Source organism: Zophobas morio, unplaced genomic scaffold (assembly GCF_036711695.1).
Source record: "Zophobas morio isolate AGI-343-1 ecotype UQ-CSIRO unplaced genomic scaffold, CSIRO_AGI_Zmor_V1 ptg000009l, whole genome shotgun sequence".
Taxonomy (NCBI): Eukaryota; Metazoa; Arthropoda; class Insecta; order Coleoptera; family Tenebrionidae; genus Zophobas; species Zophobas morio.
The window spans coordinates 4,491,812-4,511,940 of record NW_026972114.1 but is presented as its reverse complement, the minus strand read 5'-3'; the positions used below and the strand labels follow the sequence as shown (position 1 = coordinate 4,511,940).

The 20,129-nt window shown below is 34.0% G+C and overlaps 1 protein-coding gene and 1 long non-coding RNA gene across 2 annotated transcripts; both read left to right on the top strand.

The window, feature by feature from the left end:
- The first annotated feature begins 250 nt into the window (after positions 1 to 250).
- Positions 251 to 18,340, top strand: LOC135125773 (serine protease snake-like). Its single transcript, XM_064051454.1, has 6 exons — positions 251 to 331; positions 10,639 to 10,821; positions 11,274 to 11,428; positions 11,861 to 11,973; positions 16,253 to 16,664; positions 17,165 to 18,340. The coding sequence occupies exons 1-6, from the start codon at positions 265 to 267 to the stop codon at positions 17,330 to 17,332; spliced, it is 1,098 nt and encodes a 365-aa protein (XP_063907524.1). The 5' UTR covers positions 251 to 264; the 3' UTR covers positions 17,333 to 18,340.
- Positions 6,822 to 8,585, top strand: LOC135125767 (uncharacterized). Its single transcript, XR_010279951.1, has 2 exons — positions 6,822 to 7,365; positions 7,503 to 8,585. It is a non-coding gene; the product is annotated as an uncharacterized LOC135125767 (long non-coding RNA).
- Positions 18,341 to 20,129: the final 1,789 nt, after the last annotated feature.

The window sequence follows — 20,129 nt, the reverse complement described above, 5'->3', positions numbered from 1 at the left end:
GGTATTTAGAAAAATCCTAGTCCTCTTGTAAAGTAGTAGCTTACGCACGGAAAGTAAAGACGGGATCACCATATTGACCAAGCAGTGCGATTTATCAACTAGTCACAATAAACAACAACAACATGTTTGTCTAAGAATAAGTAATCTCCACAAAATTTTATAATAGTCGACTATTTGTAGGGTTCCCCCACTTGCGTCTTTAATGCAAATCAAAAATATTATTAAATCTCAGATTAGTCTCGCACGACGTCCAATGCGATAAATATGCGCGCTGTGTTAAATCTGTTTACAGCAATTTTCCTCGGTGCTGTATGTTGTCAAAACTTGATAGGTAAGCGTTCTTCAATACCTACCCAAAAGTCAAAAAAGGAAAATTAATTTACACATAAATGTGGCTTAAATACGTACATACAAGAGCTCTGTATGTACTTATATAATTATATCTAATATCCACAATTTCGATTAACAGTATTTAGTAACTCTTTTCTCTTTCATATCTCAAAGAACATAATGCTTGTTTTAACTAGTTAAGTTTAGATTACACGGTCTAGCATTTTGCCCGTTGTTTACTTATACCAGAATTCATACGTCCAGTGAAAGTCAGTGAAATAATGAAAAATTGTAACATTTGAAAACTTACTTCGAAAAATTTGTATTTTGTTAAAATTTAGTATTTCAAAATAACGTTCTTATCGCATGGGAATGGAAATTTTCACTCATGACATGCAAAAATAAACGTGGCTACGAGTGACCATCAAATTATTCGCCCCGACAGTGTAAGGCACTTTGTTTCTAGATAAGTATATGGCCACTAAACGCTTGAATATTTCAAAACGATTTATCTAAGTTTCTAGAACTTGAGTCTAGAAGAACTAAAGTTTTTTAAGAAGTATTTTTTTAAATTTTACATCAACATCTATTGAGCCATTCGGTTCCTCCATTTTGCCCATCGATTTCCCACGAAGATTTGACCTGCTTAAATGGGCGTACCCGAGTTACGTGTCCCAGTTAAAGTAGTTATTAACGGAGCGAAACTTAACAAAAGTCTATTCAAGACGTCAACATTGCATTCCACCCTTGAAAATTGTCTTGCAAAGCTATTTCAGTACATCCTGAAATGTTTAGTTCTGCAGCCTCTTCGGACAACATTCCATAACTACTGCACCATGCACAAGGATTTTGTGCACGGTTGGGGTCATGGGATGCCATGGATATAAAGGAACATAATGTTTCGCAGTTTCTAAACAATAATCTGCGAACCTTTTTAAATTAACTTTGTGTCCGCTTGAAATGACTTCTAAAATAATTTTGAGCTTATAAATTAGGTTGAAGTCAACGCCAGTTATTTCACTTGCCTTTTGTGGATCGGAAAAGCCGGCTTTAGGTACATCTACCATTAAGCCTGTTTTCTCTCTGAATACTTTTTATATTTCGGCTTTTCTTTCCTTAACAACGGTTTTGTCAGCTTCGGACCGTAATTGCCATGTTTTTACAGGTAGTTTGTAACAAAGGTGTAATATACTTTCGAATAATCTGATGCTCGCATACAAAATGGATAAACCAAATGATAAGGCTTCATCATCCACATCCTTTTTAATGGTAAGGTCGTTAAAAAACCTTGATGTTGCTCCAGAGATATAACGTCTCATGGTAGACTTTGTTTGTGTGACAGCATTGCATACTTTTCCATCTACCATTGTAAATGTCATGGAATGTTTCACGCTTGCAGACACGCCTTCTCTCGTAAATAAACTATTTCCCAAAGAATCGATTTAATTTCGAATGTAGCTAATTTCATCGTTTGTGATATTAGTTGATTCTTTTACAAATATGATCCCGATCGGACGACAGTATCGTGGTGACGATGGGGTCGGATTTTGCCGCTGCGGTCATAGCCAAAATCATGGAGTCTATTATTTCGGATGAGATAAGAAAGCTTCTGCTTGCGAACAACGTCCTTTCTGCTGAACAGCACGGATTTGTCCCAAAAAGTCTGTGTCCGTTAATCTTCTTCTGCATCACTGAGTGATCTGACAGCTGTGAAAAGTGGAGTGCCGCAGGGTTCGGTGCTGAGTCCGTTGCCCTTTATACGTATATTGCTGTGTGGGAAAGTAAATGTGCTGTCGTGCCCAAATAGTTTTGACCGCGGCCGAGCTTTTCGACACTAACAAAATTATTTATTTGGGTGTAGGCCCATTTCCTTGGAAATGGAGGAGCTAAACTGCATGTAGGGGAAGAGGTAATAATTAAACATTTCTAACATTTCGATACATATATTAAAAGAAAGGATTACAAGCATTTCAAAAGAATAATCGAGTAAATATGTAAATGATGAACGGAAAAACAAAACATGAAAATAAATTTACACAAATAAAGCAAAAAAAACAACATGCAAAACTATCTTCTAAAGCGCTACGCAATTGTATTCCACTAATAAAACCCTTAAAATCTATTAACATAACCCACGATTTTAAATAAATTTAATCCTAAAAATCATCATGCAAACTTGAAATTAATTCAGTAAATCCCTAATTAAGTGCGATACCTTCCAAAGTTCTAAACAATATTAATATTACGTGCGTGATAAATAAACTTCGAAACTGCTAACTATGAAATCGGGTATCTACTTAATTATTTAATAAACTGCGATTGGGCATTTATCTGCTAATTAAAATCATTTAAACAACTAAAATAATAATAAAACCAATAATTCAGTGGATTCGGAGAAATCTCCACTGATAATAAGATCAGCTAAAATTAACGAATTAAGATCATGCACTTAAATCTAAGACAACTTATGAATATAAACATGTAAAAAGAGAGATAAATGAATTTCTACGTTCTTTGATTAGCTAAATACGCCGAGCGCAACACTTGTTCACGAGAAAAATTAACGGTTACGGGACAGTTAAATACATGCAAAAATGAACAGTCATAGTCTATAAATGCAGCTAAACATTGGGAAATTAGTACCATAAATGCGCTAAAATACAATGAGACGATTAAACGATCATATTTAAACGGCCAAAAATTCAACATAAAATAATCGACTGCTAGAAAATTAAATTAAAAGTTTTCAATTCGGGAACTTCCCAAAAAACGCATGTAAAATATTCATGTCGCAAGCAAAAGGGTTAAATCGGCAAATTAAGGAAATGTTGGAATAATTACCATAAAAACGAACGGTAATTTATCGAAAATCCTCCCCAACAATCAATAACCGACGTAAAAATTACTTTCTGTGGCGGCGCCGTAACGAAGAAAACGCATAAATTAAATGCTACACATGTACGATTCGAACTCGACAACACATGACGAAAAAAATGGAAAGCAAGATGAATCAAGAATGACTTTAAGGTAGACTTACACAGCCGCAGCATTGAGAATTTTTCTATCTTCCTCTCGGGCTCAGCAAATTCTTCTAAGTTCGGATTTCTTCAAAATTCAGCAAAAATAATAAAAATCTCGACGAAAAATTGGGCAGTCTTCGACCACAACTCGGAACTTCAACTAAAACCGTTTCCGGCGCTACTGCTTATATAGGGATTTTTACTCATTATTCTTGTCTCTCGCGACTTTAGTGGACTATATTTCTTCATGATTAGTGTATTACTCGGTACTCGATTTTAGGTTTTATTTCGCTGTTTTATAGGGTTTAGCTTTTAATTATGGTTCCGCGGCTGACGTTTTTTATTGGTTAGTGTGTCGTATATCTTCGGGTTTTTTCAACTTGCGTCATGTTTTTCATGTCGTCATCACCACATGTTGTTAGCCTGTTGTAACTATTTTAGTTTGGATACAATTTTAAATAAAAGTATTGCGATTGGCGATGTTTATGGCGTATTATTCTGTACAAGTTATTTGCAATGTCTGGCAAGCGCTGTTATTCGCAATTTGCGAATACGCGAATTTTGTTCCTGCGTTCGGGGATTGTTGGTTGATTTTTGTTTATCTATTTGAATAGTACTATATGCGATTAGGACATGCGTGTTAATTAATTAAGATTTGCAAATTTTCGTGTTATGTTTTGGGGATTTGTTATTAGTCTTTTTAGTTACAATTTTGCCGTGAACGAATTTAGTGACGGCTCGTCACAGTGCTGTGCCACCTGATAGGGGTAAAAGAAGATAGCGGTTGCAATCGAGTGATACGAGGATCCATAAGAGGGCGCTGAGGATTATATCACCCTGTAGTCCCTCTACGCCAAGGCAGAGCGGCTGCTTGGATCTCGTTGTGTTTTTACTTTTTTGACTCGTACTTATACAGCCTGTTATTGAAAGGTACGTACAAAATAAAATCGGCAATTGGTCTTGAAGTATAGGTGCTAAAAGTTAAAAAAAGTTCAGTTAAAAGTGTTCTCCTTTTAGAGATAAAAATTATTAAAATTTATGTCCAAATTCCTTGTACGCCTCTGATAAAAAGATCATCTTTCCTTTCTATAGTAACATTTAATCTTGACAAAAGTTTTATTGTTACAGTTGCCAGAATTTACTAAAATAAATTAATTTTACCTATTTATCCTTCAGTAGCGTCTAAAAAGGTTGGATAAGGGTTAATTTTCCCCTTATAATTTTGATAACACAAAATAAATTTTTCCGACTTCTTAGACTTCGCGAAGAACTGTCCATTTTGTTGTACGTACCTTTCAATAACACCCTGTAGTGTATGTAATGACAACACTTTTTTTTTATAACTTTTATATGTAATTCCAATATAACCTTATCATCACAATGTTATATAATACTGTTATATTTATGTAATGTAACTGTAACTTAACAGTCTTATAATATAATATCCCTTTTTGGTATACAGGGTGACCGTGAAATAGATGCAATAATTTTAACCAGGGCATCCCCACCCTAGTGGTGTCGAAATATAGAAAAAATAAATTAAAAATCGAATGGGGCAAAACCCCATTGAACCACCCTCGATACGAAGGCACTGAGCCACCTTGTAAACAGAGTTGGAAAAACGTTGGAATAAAAGTAAACACTTTCAGTTTCAATTAAAAGTAAAACTGACTTTTTGCTGCTTATCATTCATTCATGGATTCATTCATCGGTAAAGTTCAGTGCGAAAGTTTTTTGGTAATACTTCATGATGATCGACTTTTGATTCTGACGGATGTTTGGTCCTTGCTATAACGATTTTACATTCTTTTATTGGAACAAAAATAAGAGCCACTTAGAATGCTACTACCTTTTTACAAGAAATGTTGAAAATGTTGTCCTTGACTAGCAATACAGGCGTCAGAGTGTCGCAAGATGTCTGTTGATAGGTAAAAAAACACTGGAGTAGCGGCTCCCACTTTCACTTGTTGTTAAAGCTCTTCGATAATTTCTGGACACTATTGATTTCCACAATCTAACTGTTTCATCCAACCGATACACTTTTATCGAAAACCGTCTCTTGAAATCGTACTTGTTGACGACTATGTGGAGTTCCATCGGACAAAAAGTGAGTTACACAACGTGGACAATCAGCGGGCTTCAAACCGTGCACTTTGTCAACATGGTATGGATGTGACCGTGTTCTTTTAATGTAGGATGCACTACAAGCTGTGAAAATCCATCTTCTTCTTTCTGTCCTATCACGGCCACGATCGTGAGTTTGAGGTTGAAGGTACCATGATCTCGGAGATGCTGTACCACTGATACAAATGTTCGCGCACACCAATGACCATATCGACACACTCTGCATTGGAAAACTGCACCATACACCGATTTCACTGACTGCTCGATGTTGACTGGCCCTTTTCGTGTTTTTTACGTTGCGATTAAAAAAGTGCCTGATAAAGTTACTTTCTGGTTCTTACTCCGAGTCCCCTGCCCCTTCATTGCAGTTATTATGTAGGTCGCGAAACATTACCAGCGCCGCGTATAACAATTTACATTTAATTTCAAATATTTTTTTCTAGACACTGCTACCACTTAGGACCGTGAATTTTACGCAGGGACATAATCGTAATGTGAGCTATTCCCCCCTTTTTTTGCATATATTTCGCAGTCACCTTGTATTTTTCTTATATAATGGAAACATAAAGTCACTATAACTGTATTTTCTAACACTGTTACACTTAAGTGATCCAACTTCACTATAACAGTGTTATATAATAACAACAAAATTTTGTTATATTCTTCTTATATAACTACAACATAACGTCATCATAACAGTGTTTTATAACATTATATATACAGGGTTTTCATAAATGATTATAGGGTCGCAGTAGGTTATGGATGTGTGCCGCCTTTCGCTTTATGTGTACTTTACTAAATGTGTCCTTGGGCACGACAAGCACCACATGCATCTGTATAACTGGTTGCCTAAATGCTTCACGATTAAATATCGAAAACGCATGCGTCAATACACATGTGACTAACATAACAAGGCGATACTGGCGATAACAAGTGAAATTTTTGGTTGGCTGTTGATATACACTATATTCCAATAACTAAATCATCCACGGAAAAAGAAGTTCCACGTTTAGGAGTATATTTGTAATGAAGTGCAGGAGGCGAAGCGCCCGTGTGTCCTTTCAAAAAGTTAGCACGCGTTGGTGACCATAAAAAGTTAGGTTATGTTAGCAACGGCTGCAATGCTGCAATTAAAGAATGCACGAATGCGAAATTTAACAAATTTTTGTGGCAAAAGGAAGCATTTGCATAACATTTGAAGATGAGGAACGTGATCAAAAGATGCTGTAGAAGAGCTTTGCACAAACAGTTTGTGCGAAATCGAGAAGCGCGTGTTCTGCGCGATGTTACGGAGTTAGATAAGCGCAAATGTAGTTCATTTTCAAACTGTTTTTCAGAAGTTGAAGGCGCACTGATGACCAGTGGGACCAAGGGCCTTTGGTGGTTAAATATGCCTTTATATACATGGATACCAGATGCATGTGCTTAGAAAGATGATTTTTGATTAAGAACTCAGAGCAAGAGTATCTTTAATGGTGTATACAAATTTGACAAACAACGCATTTTAATGTCTGATAACTACATTTCCTATCCATCAGTTCTACTTCATGAAAGTTAGTTTTGGTTTGTGAGTGCATTAAATGTTTTACAGCAGATTCTTTAGCTACATTATCAAAACTTATCTGGGTGGCAAGTTTATGGGACTTACTGACCAAAAGGTCATGGTGAATAGCTGTAAGTCATAAAGTAGATGAAATTCTTGACCAAGATGTATCCTTCAGTAGTTTCTTCAAAGTGTCTAAATATGTTTCCAGCCCTCTATTGGTTTACCACCAAAATATTTGTATTTCAAAGATCTGTGCAAAGATTTGGCGTGCATGTTGGTGTTAATGCCTGCGTTCTTTTGATAACACTGGGCCCATGACTTCATGCACTCTTTATTTTGAAAGTAGTAAGTGTTTAAATAATTCACAAATTTACTTTTCACCAAAAATTTAATCAGCTCTTGCTTCAGTCTTATAAATTTATTTTCATCTGTTTCTTTTAATACATAATCTAATTTTGTAAGAATCTGATTTATTGTTCCAGGCATTCCAATATGTAGCTGTAACTATCATCTGTCATGAAATAATTGGGTACCAAAACCGATATTAATGATTTTATTTCACCAACCAGAACCTCTTATATGTTGGTGTCCTTTCAGTTGGACAGAATAAATGTTACTGGATAATCAATATTTTTATCATCTAACACATGGACTTGTGGTCAATTCAATGTCATAGAGGTTTGTCCCATGTGTGCCATCTACACAAATGATTTTGGCGCCATATTTTTTTAACATATACTCCAGCCCACTGTACATGGAAGCTAATGCAGTCATTTTTGTGCAATTTTTCATGTTCTGATGCACAACAACATTTTCCTTACTTCATTTACCAGATATATTATTTTTTCTGCAATGTGGGGAATGTCTTTCATAGTCAGAAGATTAAATCTGGTACATGAACTGAGTTCTAGATTTTTAACAGTTTCAATTATTTTTTCGTGTGTTACACCAGTGCGAATTTGTTCAACTAGATATGTCGTTTCTTTTGTAGTCAGGGGTTGACAGCGAAGATCATTGTGATGAACAACATGAATAGCAATAAACTGAACAAGTACCACTGAGGAAGAATGATCAAAGTGAGCTGTAATTCGTGAAGGACAGACTCCTTGCATTTTGATACTGCCACTAATTTTAGGAGCTCGTATATTACATTTACTAACAGAATTTGCTAGATTACTTCTGACATTCATAGTAGAAAATAATAATTCGTCATATAAAAGAATTAGTTTTTAACTCTAAATCCGCTTTTCGTGTAAAAAAAATCTTCCGTTTTCTTAAATTGTAGATCCTTTACTTCCAACTCAATGTTATAAACGATGTTGAAATGATTCGTTAATAAGTGAAAACGCTGAAAGTTTTCAAAGCATAGCGGACAAATTATTCTGCTAGTTTTTAATATTTTTGAAATTGTCGCCGTGAAAATATCTTAGATGTCGATTTGTACTTGAAATTATTTCACACAATAAGCACATTTTGTTAACACTTCAAACTTTTGGATGCTCATACTGAAATATGTTTTGTCATGTCTAGTGCTTGTTTTTACTTAATAAAATAATAGAACTTTATCTGTCCATTGTCCTTTTCATAAAAATTACACGAAATTCTTTAATTAGCCACAAAACAATAGTATATTACAAAATTAATATTTCACTTCCCGCCACAAAAGTACATATTCAACGAAAATGTATAAACGTAAAAGATAAAAATCCAAATATAACTTTGACTGCTGGGTAGCTTCTGAACCCTAATCGTAGAGTCATATAAAATCAAGGACCACCAGATGGGTGAACGGACACGGATAATCAGAGTTTTTACGGTTTGAGATTTCATTCAGTTCTATCAAAAATTTTATTGTACATAATAAATAGGTATTTAGAACGTAGTGTGATTTCATTTTAAGTATCAAGCTTCAAAATATACTTTCGTTGCTAATTTTAAAGACTAGTTTTTGATTTTGGTTGTTTTTTTTTGTGTACAGATTCGTTTCAATGCAAAATTAGGTTACCGACATAGAATTTGAACATTTGAAATTACGCGGGCGTAATTTGTTACCCTCATGCGCGGAACTCCAACATTCTTGATAGTCAATTTGTTGTTAAAAATAAAAATAATTCATAATGGAATAAACAAACAAATTTATTGTGGTTAAACATCACAGTAAATGTTGAAAATGTTCACCATTTAGTTCAAGGCACATATTCACTCTCTTGTTCTTACTTTCAAAAATGTTCTGTAACATCCTTCCATCAATGCTTTGAACCCATCGTTCAATTTCATGTTGCAACTTTGCCAAGTTATTCATTTGCCGTTGAAACACTTTGTCTTTCAAATATCCAAATATTGAAAAGTCCAATGAAAGGATGAAGAGGCGTCTCTACAAAAACATGTGGATTTTCCGCGGACCAAATTCTAAAATTTTGCGAATTGACATAGCCAGATAAATGAAACCATGCTTCATCACTAAAAAATGTAAGGTCCAGTAACCCGTCATCATGAAAAGTATTCTGAAACCAATTACAATATTCTACGCGGCGTGGAGGATCTATTGGTAAAAGTTGTTGCACAGTAGTTATTTTGTAAGGATGCATATGCAATCGTTTTTTCACTACTTTGTGACATGTGGTTACGGGAACTCCTGACTGTTGAGATAATCTTGTCAAAGATGTTTGGGGATTCTGCTCGAGTCTTTCTCTCAAATCATCAACAACTTCCTCAGATACTGCAGGTCTCCCAGAAGATTTCCCTTTGTTGACATTGGCAGTGCGAACAAATCTGTTGATGACATCTCTAATGTGAGCCTCTAATGATGTTTCTTGAATTTCCAAATCAGGGTAATTGGCCAGATATTCTTGCTTACAAGCGGCTACAGAATACAGCCACGCTCCGTCTACGAATGTCCCATTGCGATAATAAGACATAACGATGAAAGTGTTTTGCTCAACCGAATAAACCATTTTCACGGTCTTCGCTTCGAGCACAAAGTTTTCGCACGCAAGCACCAAGAGCCTTGAGAAAGGCTATTTTGTTGTTTTAAACTTGGATCAACGAGAATTACTGTAAATCACACTTGGAAAGTGGTAGAACAATAAAAGCGATGATTTTAAGTGACAGGTTACAAATGACAAGCACAATGACAAGTGAGAACTGTCAAATGAGACAATTTCAGCAAAGCGGCATTTTTGAAATCCATGCCCAACTACGCCCTTAGAATCATTTATGAAAGCCCTGTATAACTGAAATGTTACATTTTTTGTAACGCCAATTTTGTTATAATTTTGTTGCGTCAGATACACATAACAGCAACATAAATGTGGAATATAACTGTGTTAGTTTTTTGTTATATAACTGTTATAGTTTGTGTTGTCTGCGATATACTGGTTAACACAATCTTTCCTATTGGTCATCTGTTCTAAATATATTTCATATTGGCCGCATTTATGCTCATCGCGTCCCCTTGGAAAGTTCTGTCTGATAACCTCACACGAATTTTTTTAAGTTAAGATTTGTCGATATTTGAACAACGTATTACCTGCCAAAATACATTCAGCAGATGCTCATTATTGTTTCACTTTAAAAATTTGGGTTGAATCGTATCTTTAGGCTTGCTTCATATTTTAGGTGACATATGTGTCATAAAATCAACTGGAGCCGAAGGAGTTTGTACACTGTTTGTCAACTGTGAAAAAGCTCGCGAAGATCTGAGACAGTATAATCGATTTCCTCAAGTATGTGGTTTTCAAGAAACACAACCGATAGTCTGCTGTAGACCGAGACGAATACCAGGAGAAATCAGTAAAGCGAGTAAGTATGTATCGAAAAATTATTTAGGTTTGAGTTGTTTAATTAGATGTAATTATTTTACAAGAAAAGAACAACTACTGATTCTAACAATTCATCAATTCAACCACCACGCAGTTAGCTGTTTGGTTTTGATAATTTGCAAATAAACGTCAAGGTTAAAATCAAAAACAACTAAATTTAAAATAAGGGCTGGTCTCCTATATGCAGAGTGTTCTCTACCTAAACGTAAAGCACCTTCCATATACCAAAATCATATCTCAGTCTTTTCGTCCTTTCGTTTCGTTTCGCAGTATCTGACACTACGTCAGTGTTGTTACACAAAACAGGTAACTGTGTTTTACCTTTTTAAAAATCGGATGAAATATCAGAGTTGACTTTGAATTTATACTTCTGTTTGAATTTCTTAGGCGTAAACTTGTCGTGAATAACTCTTTATGTTTTTCTCTTTTTAGAATGTGAAGAATATTCTCGATATGTGTATGAAACATCAGTACCTCCCATTGCACTATTTGATGCAAAACCAGTTACAAGAAACGAGTGTGGACACCAGGTAACCAAATTAATTGTGGGCGGTGAAGCAACTGGAAGAAAGGAATTTCCACATATGGTAATAAATTTCGAATTTTGTTAGTTTCATAAATTATCGACGTCCCATTAAACAAAATTCTAAGGAAAATCACACCATACTCAAATATTTATATCTGTGATCTGTGAGTGTTTCGTGCTTCAAACTTTCCTTTCGTTTATTAGGTACATTGATCAATGCTTTCTTCCATTCTAGCATCACTTCGAACTAAAAAAATTGTTTTTTTTTTAATTAAACACATAATAATTTTATAAATTAATTCAAGCGTATCCATTTTTCAAACACGGCAAAATTAATACGTTGTTCTCCAAGAAGTTGTTTCCATCATTTCTAAAATCATTGAAAACATCCTTAGCGAAACATATGAGGTACCTACATGCAGTATTTTTCATTCTTGGTAGATAAGGAAACACACATGAGGTAAAATTTCAAATTTGTCATTGTTTGTTTTAGGCAGCTATAGGCTATGATTCATATGGCGAAGGAATAAAATGGATTTGTGGTGGAACAATTTTAAGCGAAAGATATGTATTAACAGCCGCGCATTGCCTGACTGACGCTAATGCGTAAGTATATTTCGGGTGCAACACACAGCAAGTGTATCAAAGTTTGTTTAGTTAACATTAACCGAAGTTTTAATAGTACGTAGTTTCAACTTAATGTTTCAGAATTACCATTTTCCCTCTTTATTTAAGTAAGTTATGACTATTTCATCAAACTTACGATGCACAGCTCGCATTGAGTATTTCTGTATTTCTCATGAATTAAGAGAATTCCCTTTTCATTCTCCCATGAACTGTGACACTAATGAGAAATAAAATACAAGTGCCCCAGTTAAAACTCCACTGCATAATATTTTCAAAAAGAATGGAGGTTTGGCAATTCTGTAAACGCCATTGTTTTTATAGCTTGAGGGTGAATATATAATTTTTTAACACTTTTTGGTAGATCATTAAATTACGATTAGAATAATTTATATAAAACACTTAGATGTTACTTAATTTTTCAGTTCAAAAAATAAAATAAAATAAAATTCATAAATATAAAAAAAATATTTAATGAAACAAAAGACTACCAGTTTCTTTTATATACAAAGAACTGTTTTAAAGCAGTAATATAAGAGCATGTGTTCGCACTGGCATTCTTCACAGTGAACACAAAACTTCACAAAACGACACGATGAATTTCAATTTGGGCTTGTGACCGTAGAGAAAACGTTGTATTGCATTCGTCTTCGAACTCCGTTCTCGCTTTTAAACATTCTTCTTGGTAAAACGCTGTCTAAAACACTTACAAGAAATAACTATAACTTATCCTCAGTGAGAAGACTGTATCTAATACAACACCTCTTGTCTTTAGTCAATTTTGGTGTTGTTGATTTATAACTCATAAGGTCATAAGTGTAAGCATACCAAGGTGGTCAATAAATGTCTTGTCTACAATCTATTTCTCACTTAAATTATTTATAAATTATAATATCATCATAACATGTGCGTGGCATTCATTTTATTTTCCTTGGTTTATTAACAGTTTCAGATAGAATAAAACTATGATACATAAGATCCAATAGTTTGTTTGAAATTTCCGGAAAGAATTAACTTCTATTTGTATTTAAAACGAATATACTGTGACAACCCAAACACCCCGCCTTAAATTGACATGTGAAAAAAATTAAAAAGCCCGCGAAAAATTCAAAATTCAAAAATTTGTCCTTGGCTGTGTTCGTCTGACAAAATGGAACCCTACACTGTGTTTTTGAAAAATGGCGGGATGCGTTCAGTTGCAAATAGTGGACCACAAGGCTGGAAAAGTACCGCTAAATAAAACACCAAATACGTACATGGAGGACACAGAAAAAATGACAAAAAAAAAACAAAAAAAGGCTGCGACTAATTTGCGTCCGTTGAAGACACCACTTAATGCTCAGCTACAAAAAAAAACTTTGAATGAAATCAAACTAAACGTTCTGAATCAGTGCAAATATTTGAATATCAAAAATTTATTAAAAACAAAGAAAAATCTGAATTAGAGCAACTGGTTGCAAACACACAAGTTATTACTGAAGTGTGGCGGCAGATTTAAAAACATGGCAGTCAACAAGAGAACAAAATTTAAATAAAACTGTATGCGGCAGCGGCACCAGAGTGCTAGAAAAGTGTGGCGATCGACCTATCTCAATTTCATTCTAGAACACAGCAGAATTACCCATAGATTGTTGTAGAATGAGCGAAGTGTGGGACTCCTGGTCGTGGCTGTTCTTCCACCGCGACGGTGATTCTGACTTATCGATAAGCACTGCCGTCCAGCACTCCTCTATCGAACGAAGAAACGTGCCACGCTACCCAGGCGACAGCGTCACGTCATCCCGATCGTCCTTGACTTCTATTTAAGACCTGCATCTTTTGTTCAGATGGCGCGTCTGCCAGCTCGACAAGGAACCGCGCACTCCGCTTCCTCTACGCGTTTCTGTGTTATTTTACCTAAATTCCATTTGAATGTTCAATTCCTATAACTGTAATATTAAACTACAACTGAACAAATGGTAAAGTTTCAAGAAGGGCAAAAAACAACATTTAAATTCGCCATACACTCTCGTGAAGTTCTAAATATCTAAGATTAAGATTGGACATCAGACAATTTATATGATGCAAACATTAATCGACAGAATATTTACAAGAAAAAAAAATTAGCAAAAATTTATAAACACAAAAAAAAATCTTGTGTGAAGTAAAACTTGTGCAGACGAAAAACATTTCGTGAGGTTAGAAATTGCAGAGCATGAAAATTTGGGTTCAATTTAAATTATACAGCAAAGAAAATTACTAATCCTAAAATGGTGAGGTAGAGAATAATTGTATGAGGTGAAAAATTGCAAAGCTAACAAAATTACATGAAGCCAATATTTTATGTCCATTCGAGTTATTTTTATTAACTGCCGTAGATGAACTATTAGTAATCTTGTGTGAGAAATTAAGAGGTGTTATAATGTAACACTTAGGTATAAGCGACTAGAAACCTAATTTATTACCTGGTAAACAAAGAACGAGTACTGACTAAGTGAATTTCATGAAATCTCCTAGCATGTGTTTATCTAAACAAATTCCTAATTTTTAATTGTGTTAGATATAGTTAACGATTAAACTCCTAACATGAATTGTGAATTTACAAAAAATAAAACAAATTTACACACGTGTTAGCGTCGGTCGAAAATTCACTTATTTCCGCTTGAAAAGAATTAGTTACGCGTGTTGGGGAAAACTGTGGCATCGCAATCGGTTCGATTAATTGTCGTTAAACAAAGGCTTACTCTCTTTTATCAACTACCAAACCAACTAAAATTAACCTAGCTTCCTTATTTATTTACTGCATGCTCCACTTACAACAAACAAAGAAAGAGTGGCACCACCGAACAAAATGACTCATCTATGTACCAAACTTCTACCAACCCTCTCACTAAAATTCCCTAGAGCTACCAGAAAAGGTATAAACGTGCACATGGTTGCCTATGTTTAACGATTTTCATGATTGCATTTTTTTTTTCAAATCCAAATTATGCTAATGCGATTTCGCGCCGCTGTTAATTTTTTTCAGCGCGAAATTTTAATTTAAATTCAGTCACCACAATACGTTATACAGCTTGCTGAGACTACCTAGTGATGGTCGATAAATTACGAATATTACGACACATATAGTGCCCTCGTTGGAAAAGTAGACTCTTAATATTTCCAAAGACAATCTACAAAACTGTAGGTAAATAGATCTTTGGCAAAAACATGATTTCTTAAAAAAAAACCTACTCCGCCATTTTGCGCTGCAGTACAACAAAACACACTGGAGAGAGTGTAATTTGTAAAACTATACAGTTGCTTTTCTTCGGGATGAAGCTAGTCTTCACAGACACAAACATGCTAACTTTTTGTTCTTGTAAGTACGTTTCCAATTACAGCATTTTATTATGTATATATCGTACATTTTTGTAACATAATCAAATAACTTCGTTCCCCGCTCACTTACTGTATGATATTGGAGTTTACTTTTTGCTTGTTGTTATTTTTTGAAGTTAGCAGCGGCTTCAGGTCGTTCTCGAAAAACACAAACTTTTTAACTAGGCCAAATTTATGGGTTCTAAAACTTGATTTAATAAATAATTCCATGTCGGTTCACACTTTGAAAGCAAAACTCCGGGTTTCCTCACGCTTTGGTTGAGGTTCTACTTATGACAAAAGATCTGTCGAAAAATTTGGAATTTAAATGAGGTTTTACATGGTCAGCGTTTCTAATTAATACCACTCTATCTAAATATATTCACATTTTACGTACAGCTACGTTGACATTTGCCTCCGATGCATTTGAAATCCTGGTCCCCATAATTTTATAATTGTCTTTATTAGTCTTCCTACCATTATTTAGGTCTTTCCTAGGTATTTTTGCGTAGTTCTTATAGGTATCATATTTACAATTATTGTTTTTTTGCAGTATCTACGATACAAACTGGTCATCGATTAGGGCTTTAGTTACCGACCTAATTTTCATGATACGTACGTACATATTCTTTTAAATTAAACATTAAAGTATGCAGCAAAAACTATTCTATTAGACCTGACTTGACATGACCTGCGGTTAAAAATTAACAGTAGTTATGTAATTGTGTTGACACATCTGTTTTGTTTCCATCACAATATATGGCAATACGTGCGTCATATTTTCAGTGTACAAAATTAAGCATCTCCCTTCAAGCTAAAAACAATGGCGTTTACAAAATTACAATACCTCTAGCCATTATCAAGCTATAAGGCTGCGCAATTTTATCTAGGATGCCTATATACATTATTCAACATTTCGCAGAGGCAATACGCTGTGGGTAAGACTTGGTGTAACCAAACTCAACGCAACGTACCGTAGACAAGAAATTAAGATATCTGAACGAATACCTCATCCTGAATACAAGCCGAACTCTTATTACCATGACATTGGACTGCTACGATTAGAAAAAAAGGTTCAACTAAATTCGTTCTCAAGACCAGCATGTCTTTATTTAGACTCAAAAATTACAAGGAAAAGAGCGATTGCAACAGGATGGGGCCAAACATCTTTTGGTGGAGCTACTAGCAACGATTTACGTAAAGTAGTCCTTGATCTTTTTGATCAAAGTACATGTGGCACATATTATGAGAACAATTTGAGAGTGTCACGAGGAATTCTAGACAATCTCCAGGTGTGTGCCGGTTCTGTGGACGCAACCAAAGACACGTGTCGGGTAATTTGTCAGTTATTATTTCTTTTCTCTATACCGTCTGGATATTCCCATTATTTTGTATTAGAAGTTGAAGATAAACCTTAAGCAGTTATGTGTACTTTTTTACAAAATTTGCATTAACTATTTGTGTAATCTCTCTTTACTTGCACCATCACTTTCACTAGAATCTAGTAAGATTTGGTTACAGTCTTCGTCCGACATACTATGTTTCCACTGATAAAGAATGCCCGCGCTTCTTAGCGTTTTAGGTAAGGGAAAAATACCTGGTTAAATACAGTGTGTCAGACAAAGACAAAAACATACCATTTTAGAACACCTTACCAAAATGAAATAATTTTGTCATATTATGTGTTCTACGGTTGCATCAGTGAGTTGCGTAAGCGCAAATGACCAACTTGAAATTGATGCTTAAGTGTTGTAATGGTAAATTTGACTCTCTACCTAAATTTGCTAATAACGTTTGTTTGTAGTTAGTATATATTAAATAACTTTCTTTATAGGGAGATTCTGGTGGTCCTTTACAAATATATCACCCTGGTAAAAAGATAAAGTGCATGTACGACATTATAGGTGTAACATCGTTTGGACTAGGTTGTACCGGCAGTCCTGGAGTCTATGTAAGAGTCTCAAATTATATCAAATGGATAGAAGATATAGTTTGGCCATAGGATATTTTCTATTTCATTTTTTTGATACTTTTATCCTCTGTAAGTGATATGACTGATTCATGTACCAATGTTTTGTAGACGTAGATATTAATAAAATAACACATATACAGTAAGTCCCCGGATTGTGTTCACAAGAGGAAAAAAAAATGTATTTTCTATTTTACAAAAAGATGACATAGGAATAACATATATTTCTTAGTTCAAAACGAATAAATCTGCAATTAAAACTTCAATATTCCTGGTCTGTACTCTTAATAGTATATTATTAGCCAAGGTTGCAAAGCCAAGCATTCTAGGCCGAGCACACCTCTGCAGCGCGAGGCCTAGAATGCGCGAGGTCTACAACCGTGGTTAATATACTATTTTTTTCGCTAGTAGAAATCATAAGACAATAAATTGAAAAAATAAACTTTCAATTTTTTGACGCAATATGATTTTGTTTTGATTTCTAATCAAACTTAAGCTAAAATTTCAACACAAAGAAAACCGTTTACACTTGTCACTGAATTAATCATTTTATCTTCTACCGTTTACCAACTACCATGCGTATACTCAAGTAATGTTAGTAGCACATATTTATTCATTTTTTAAGAAATAATCACATCAAGTATTGCGTACATAACCTCAATTCTTCTTTTTGAACCCGTGGTCGCAAAAGTTGAATTTGCTACCTCTAAATGAGTCGACATTTGCATGCTTCATGGCTGCTAGTGAAAAAAATTATTTTTTTCATATTTCTAAGTTGTTGGTTACCTTTAGTTTTTTTCAAATTTAAGGACGCAGCCTGATAATATTAAAATTTTAATTGCAGATTTATTCGTTTTGAATTAAGTAAGCAAAAGATGTTATTCCTATGTCATTTTTTTGTAAAATAGAAAATACAGTTTTTTTCCTCTTGTGATCTCAATCCGGGGACATACTGTAGACATAAATCTCACTATTTTGATATGAAAATTCTAACAAATGTTGTTTACAGTAAGAGTTGTTTAAATAAATCTGCATAAATGAGTCTATTTATTTTAAAATAAATAAACCACTCAACAAACATACCATCCAAAAAGTCGGTTTTAAGAAAGTAGATATGTAACCTAAAACCTACAGGAATTAACTACAAAAAATTGTTTCAAAAAGATTAGTCTATTTTTAGGTGCAAAATCTGAAAATAGCAACTGTCTATACTAAAATAAAATGCTTGCTTTTACAACGTAAATTCACGGTTTTATGATCCCACACGCTAATGACATGATTCGTTATTATCAACGCGCGGAATTGTATCTCATACGCTAGATCCAGTGCTGTCGCGGCGATAATTTGATTAGAAATATAATTTTCTTTAGGACTATATCAACATAATATAACATTTCAAGATCACGAATCTGTGGTCCTATGGTTGAAAAATTAAAAAGGGCATCGAGTATTATTATTTGAAGTAATATAGTCAGGGCCGGCTCTAAGGGACCAAGCGCCCTGATGCAACTTACTGTTCAACGCCCTCTAAAAAATTTTGTAAAAAAAAAAACAAATAAAATTTTGTAATCACATATTTTTGTAGAGCGATATTTTTATTAACAAACATACATAAAATTATGATGAATCAGTCTTAATATATACAGTATGTCCCCGGTATGAGTTCACAGGAGGAAAAAAACTGTATTTTCTATTTTACAAAAAAAAAAAAATGACATAGGAATTACATTTTTTGCTTAATAAATAAATCTGCAATTAAAACTTTAATATTATTGGTCTCTACTCTTAAAATTAATTTTTCATGTTTCTAAGTTCTTCATTACTTTTAAAATGTTATTCCTATGTCAATTTTTTGTAAAATAGAAAATACAGTTTTTTTTCCTCTTGTGATCTCAATCCGGGGACATACTGTAGACATAAATCTCACTATTTTGATATGAAAATTCTAACAAATGTTGTTTACAGTAAGAGTTGTTTAAATAAATCTGCTTAAATGAGTCTATTTATTTTAAAATAAATAAACCACTCAACAAACATACCATCCAAAAAGTCGGTTTTAAGAAAGTAGATATGTAACCTAAAACCTACAGGAATTAACTACAAAAAATTGTTTCAAAAAGATTAGTCTATTTTTAGGTGCAAAATCTGAAAATAGCAACTGTCTATACTAAAATAAAATGCTTGCTTTTACAACGTAAATTCACGGTTTTATGATCCCACACGCTAGTGACATGATTCTTTATTATCAACGCGCGGAATTGTATCTCATACGCTAGATCCAGTGCTGTCGCGGCGATAATTTGATTAGAAATATAATTTTCTTTTGGACTATATCAACATAATATAACATTTCAAGATCACGAATCTGTGGTCCTATGGTTGAAAAATTAAAAAGGGCATCGAGTATTATTATTTGAAGTAATATAGTCAGGGCCGGCTCTAAGGGACCAAGCGCCCTGATGCAACTTACTGTTCAACGCCCTCTAAAAAATTTTGTAAAAAAAAAAACAAATAAAATTTTGTAATCACATATTTTTGTAGAGCGATATTTTTATTAACAAACATACATAAAATTATGATGAATCAATCTTAATATATACAGTATGTCCCCGGTATGTGTTCACAGGAAGAAAAAAACTGTATTTTCTATTTTAATCTTAATAAATAAATCTGCAATTAAAACTTTAATATTCCTGGTCTCTACTCTTAAAATTAATTTTTCATGTTTCTAAGTTCTTCATTACTTTTAAAATGTTATTCCTATGTCATTTTTTTGTAAAATAGAAAATACAGTTTTTTTTCCTCTTGTGAACTCAATCCGGGGACATAC

Bases quoted from the DNA above. Each gene is read 5' to 3' on its own strand.
- LOC135125773 (XM_064051454.1), top strand. From the start codon at position 265: ATGCGCGCTGTGTTAAATCTGTTTACAGCAATTTTCCTCGGTGCTGTA. The intron at 11,429-11,860 runs GTAATAAATTTC...TGTTTGTTTTAG, and splicing joins GAAAGGAATTTCCACATATG to GCAGCTATAGGCTATGATTC. The intron at 11,974-16,252 runs GTAAGTATATTT...AACATTTCGCAG, and splicing joins TGCCTGACTGACGCTAATGC to AGGCAATACGCTGTGGGTAA.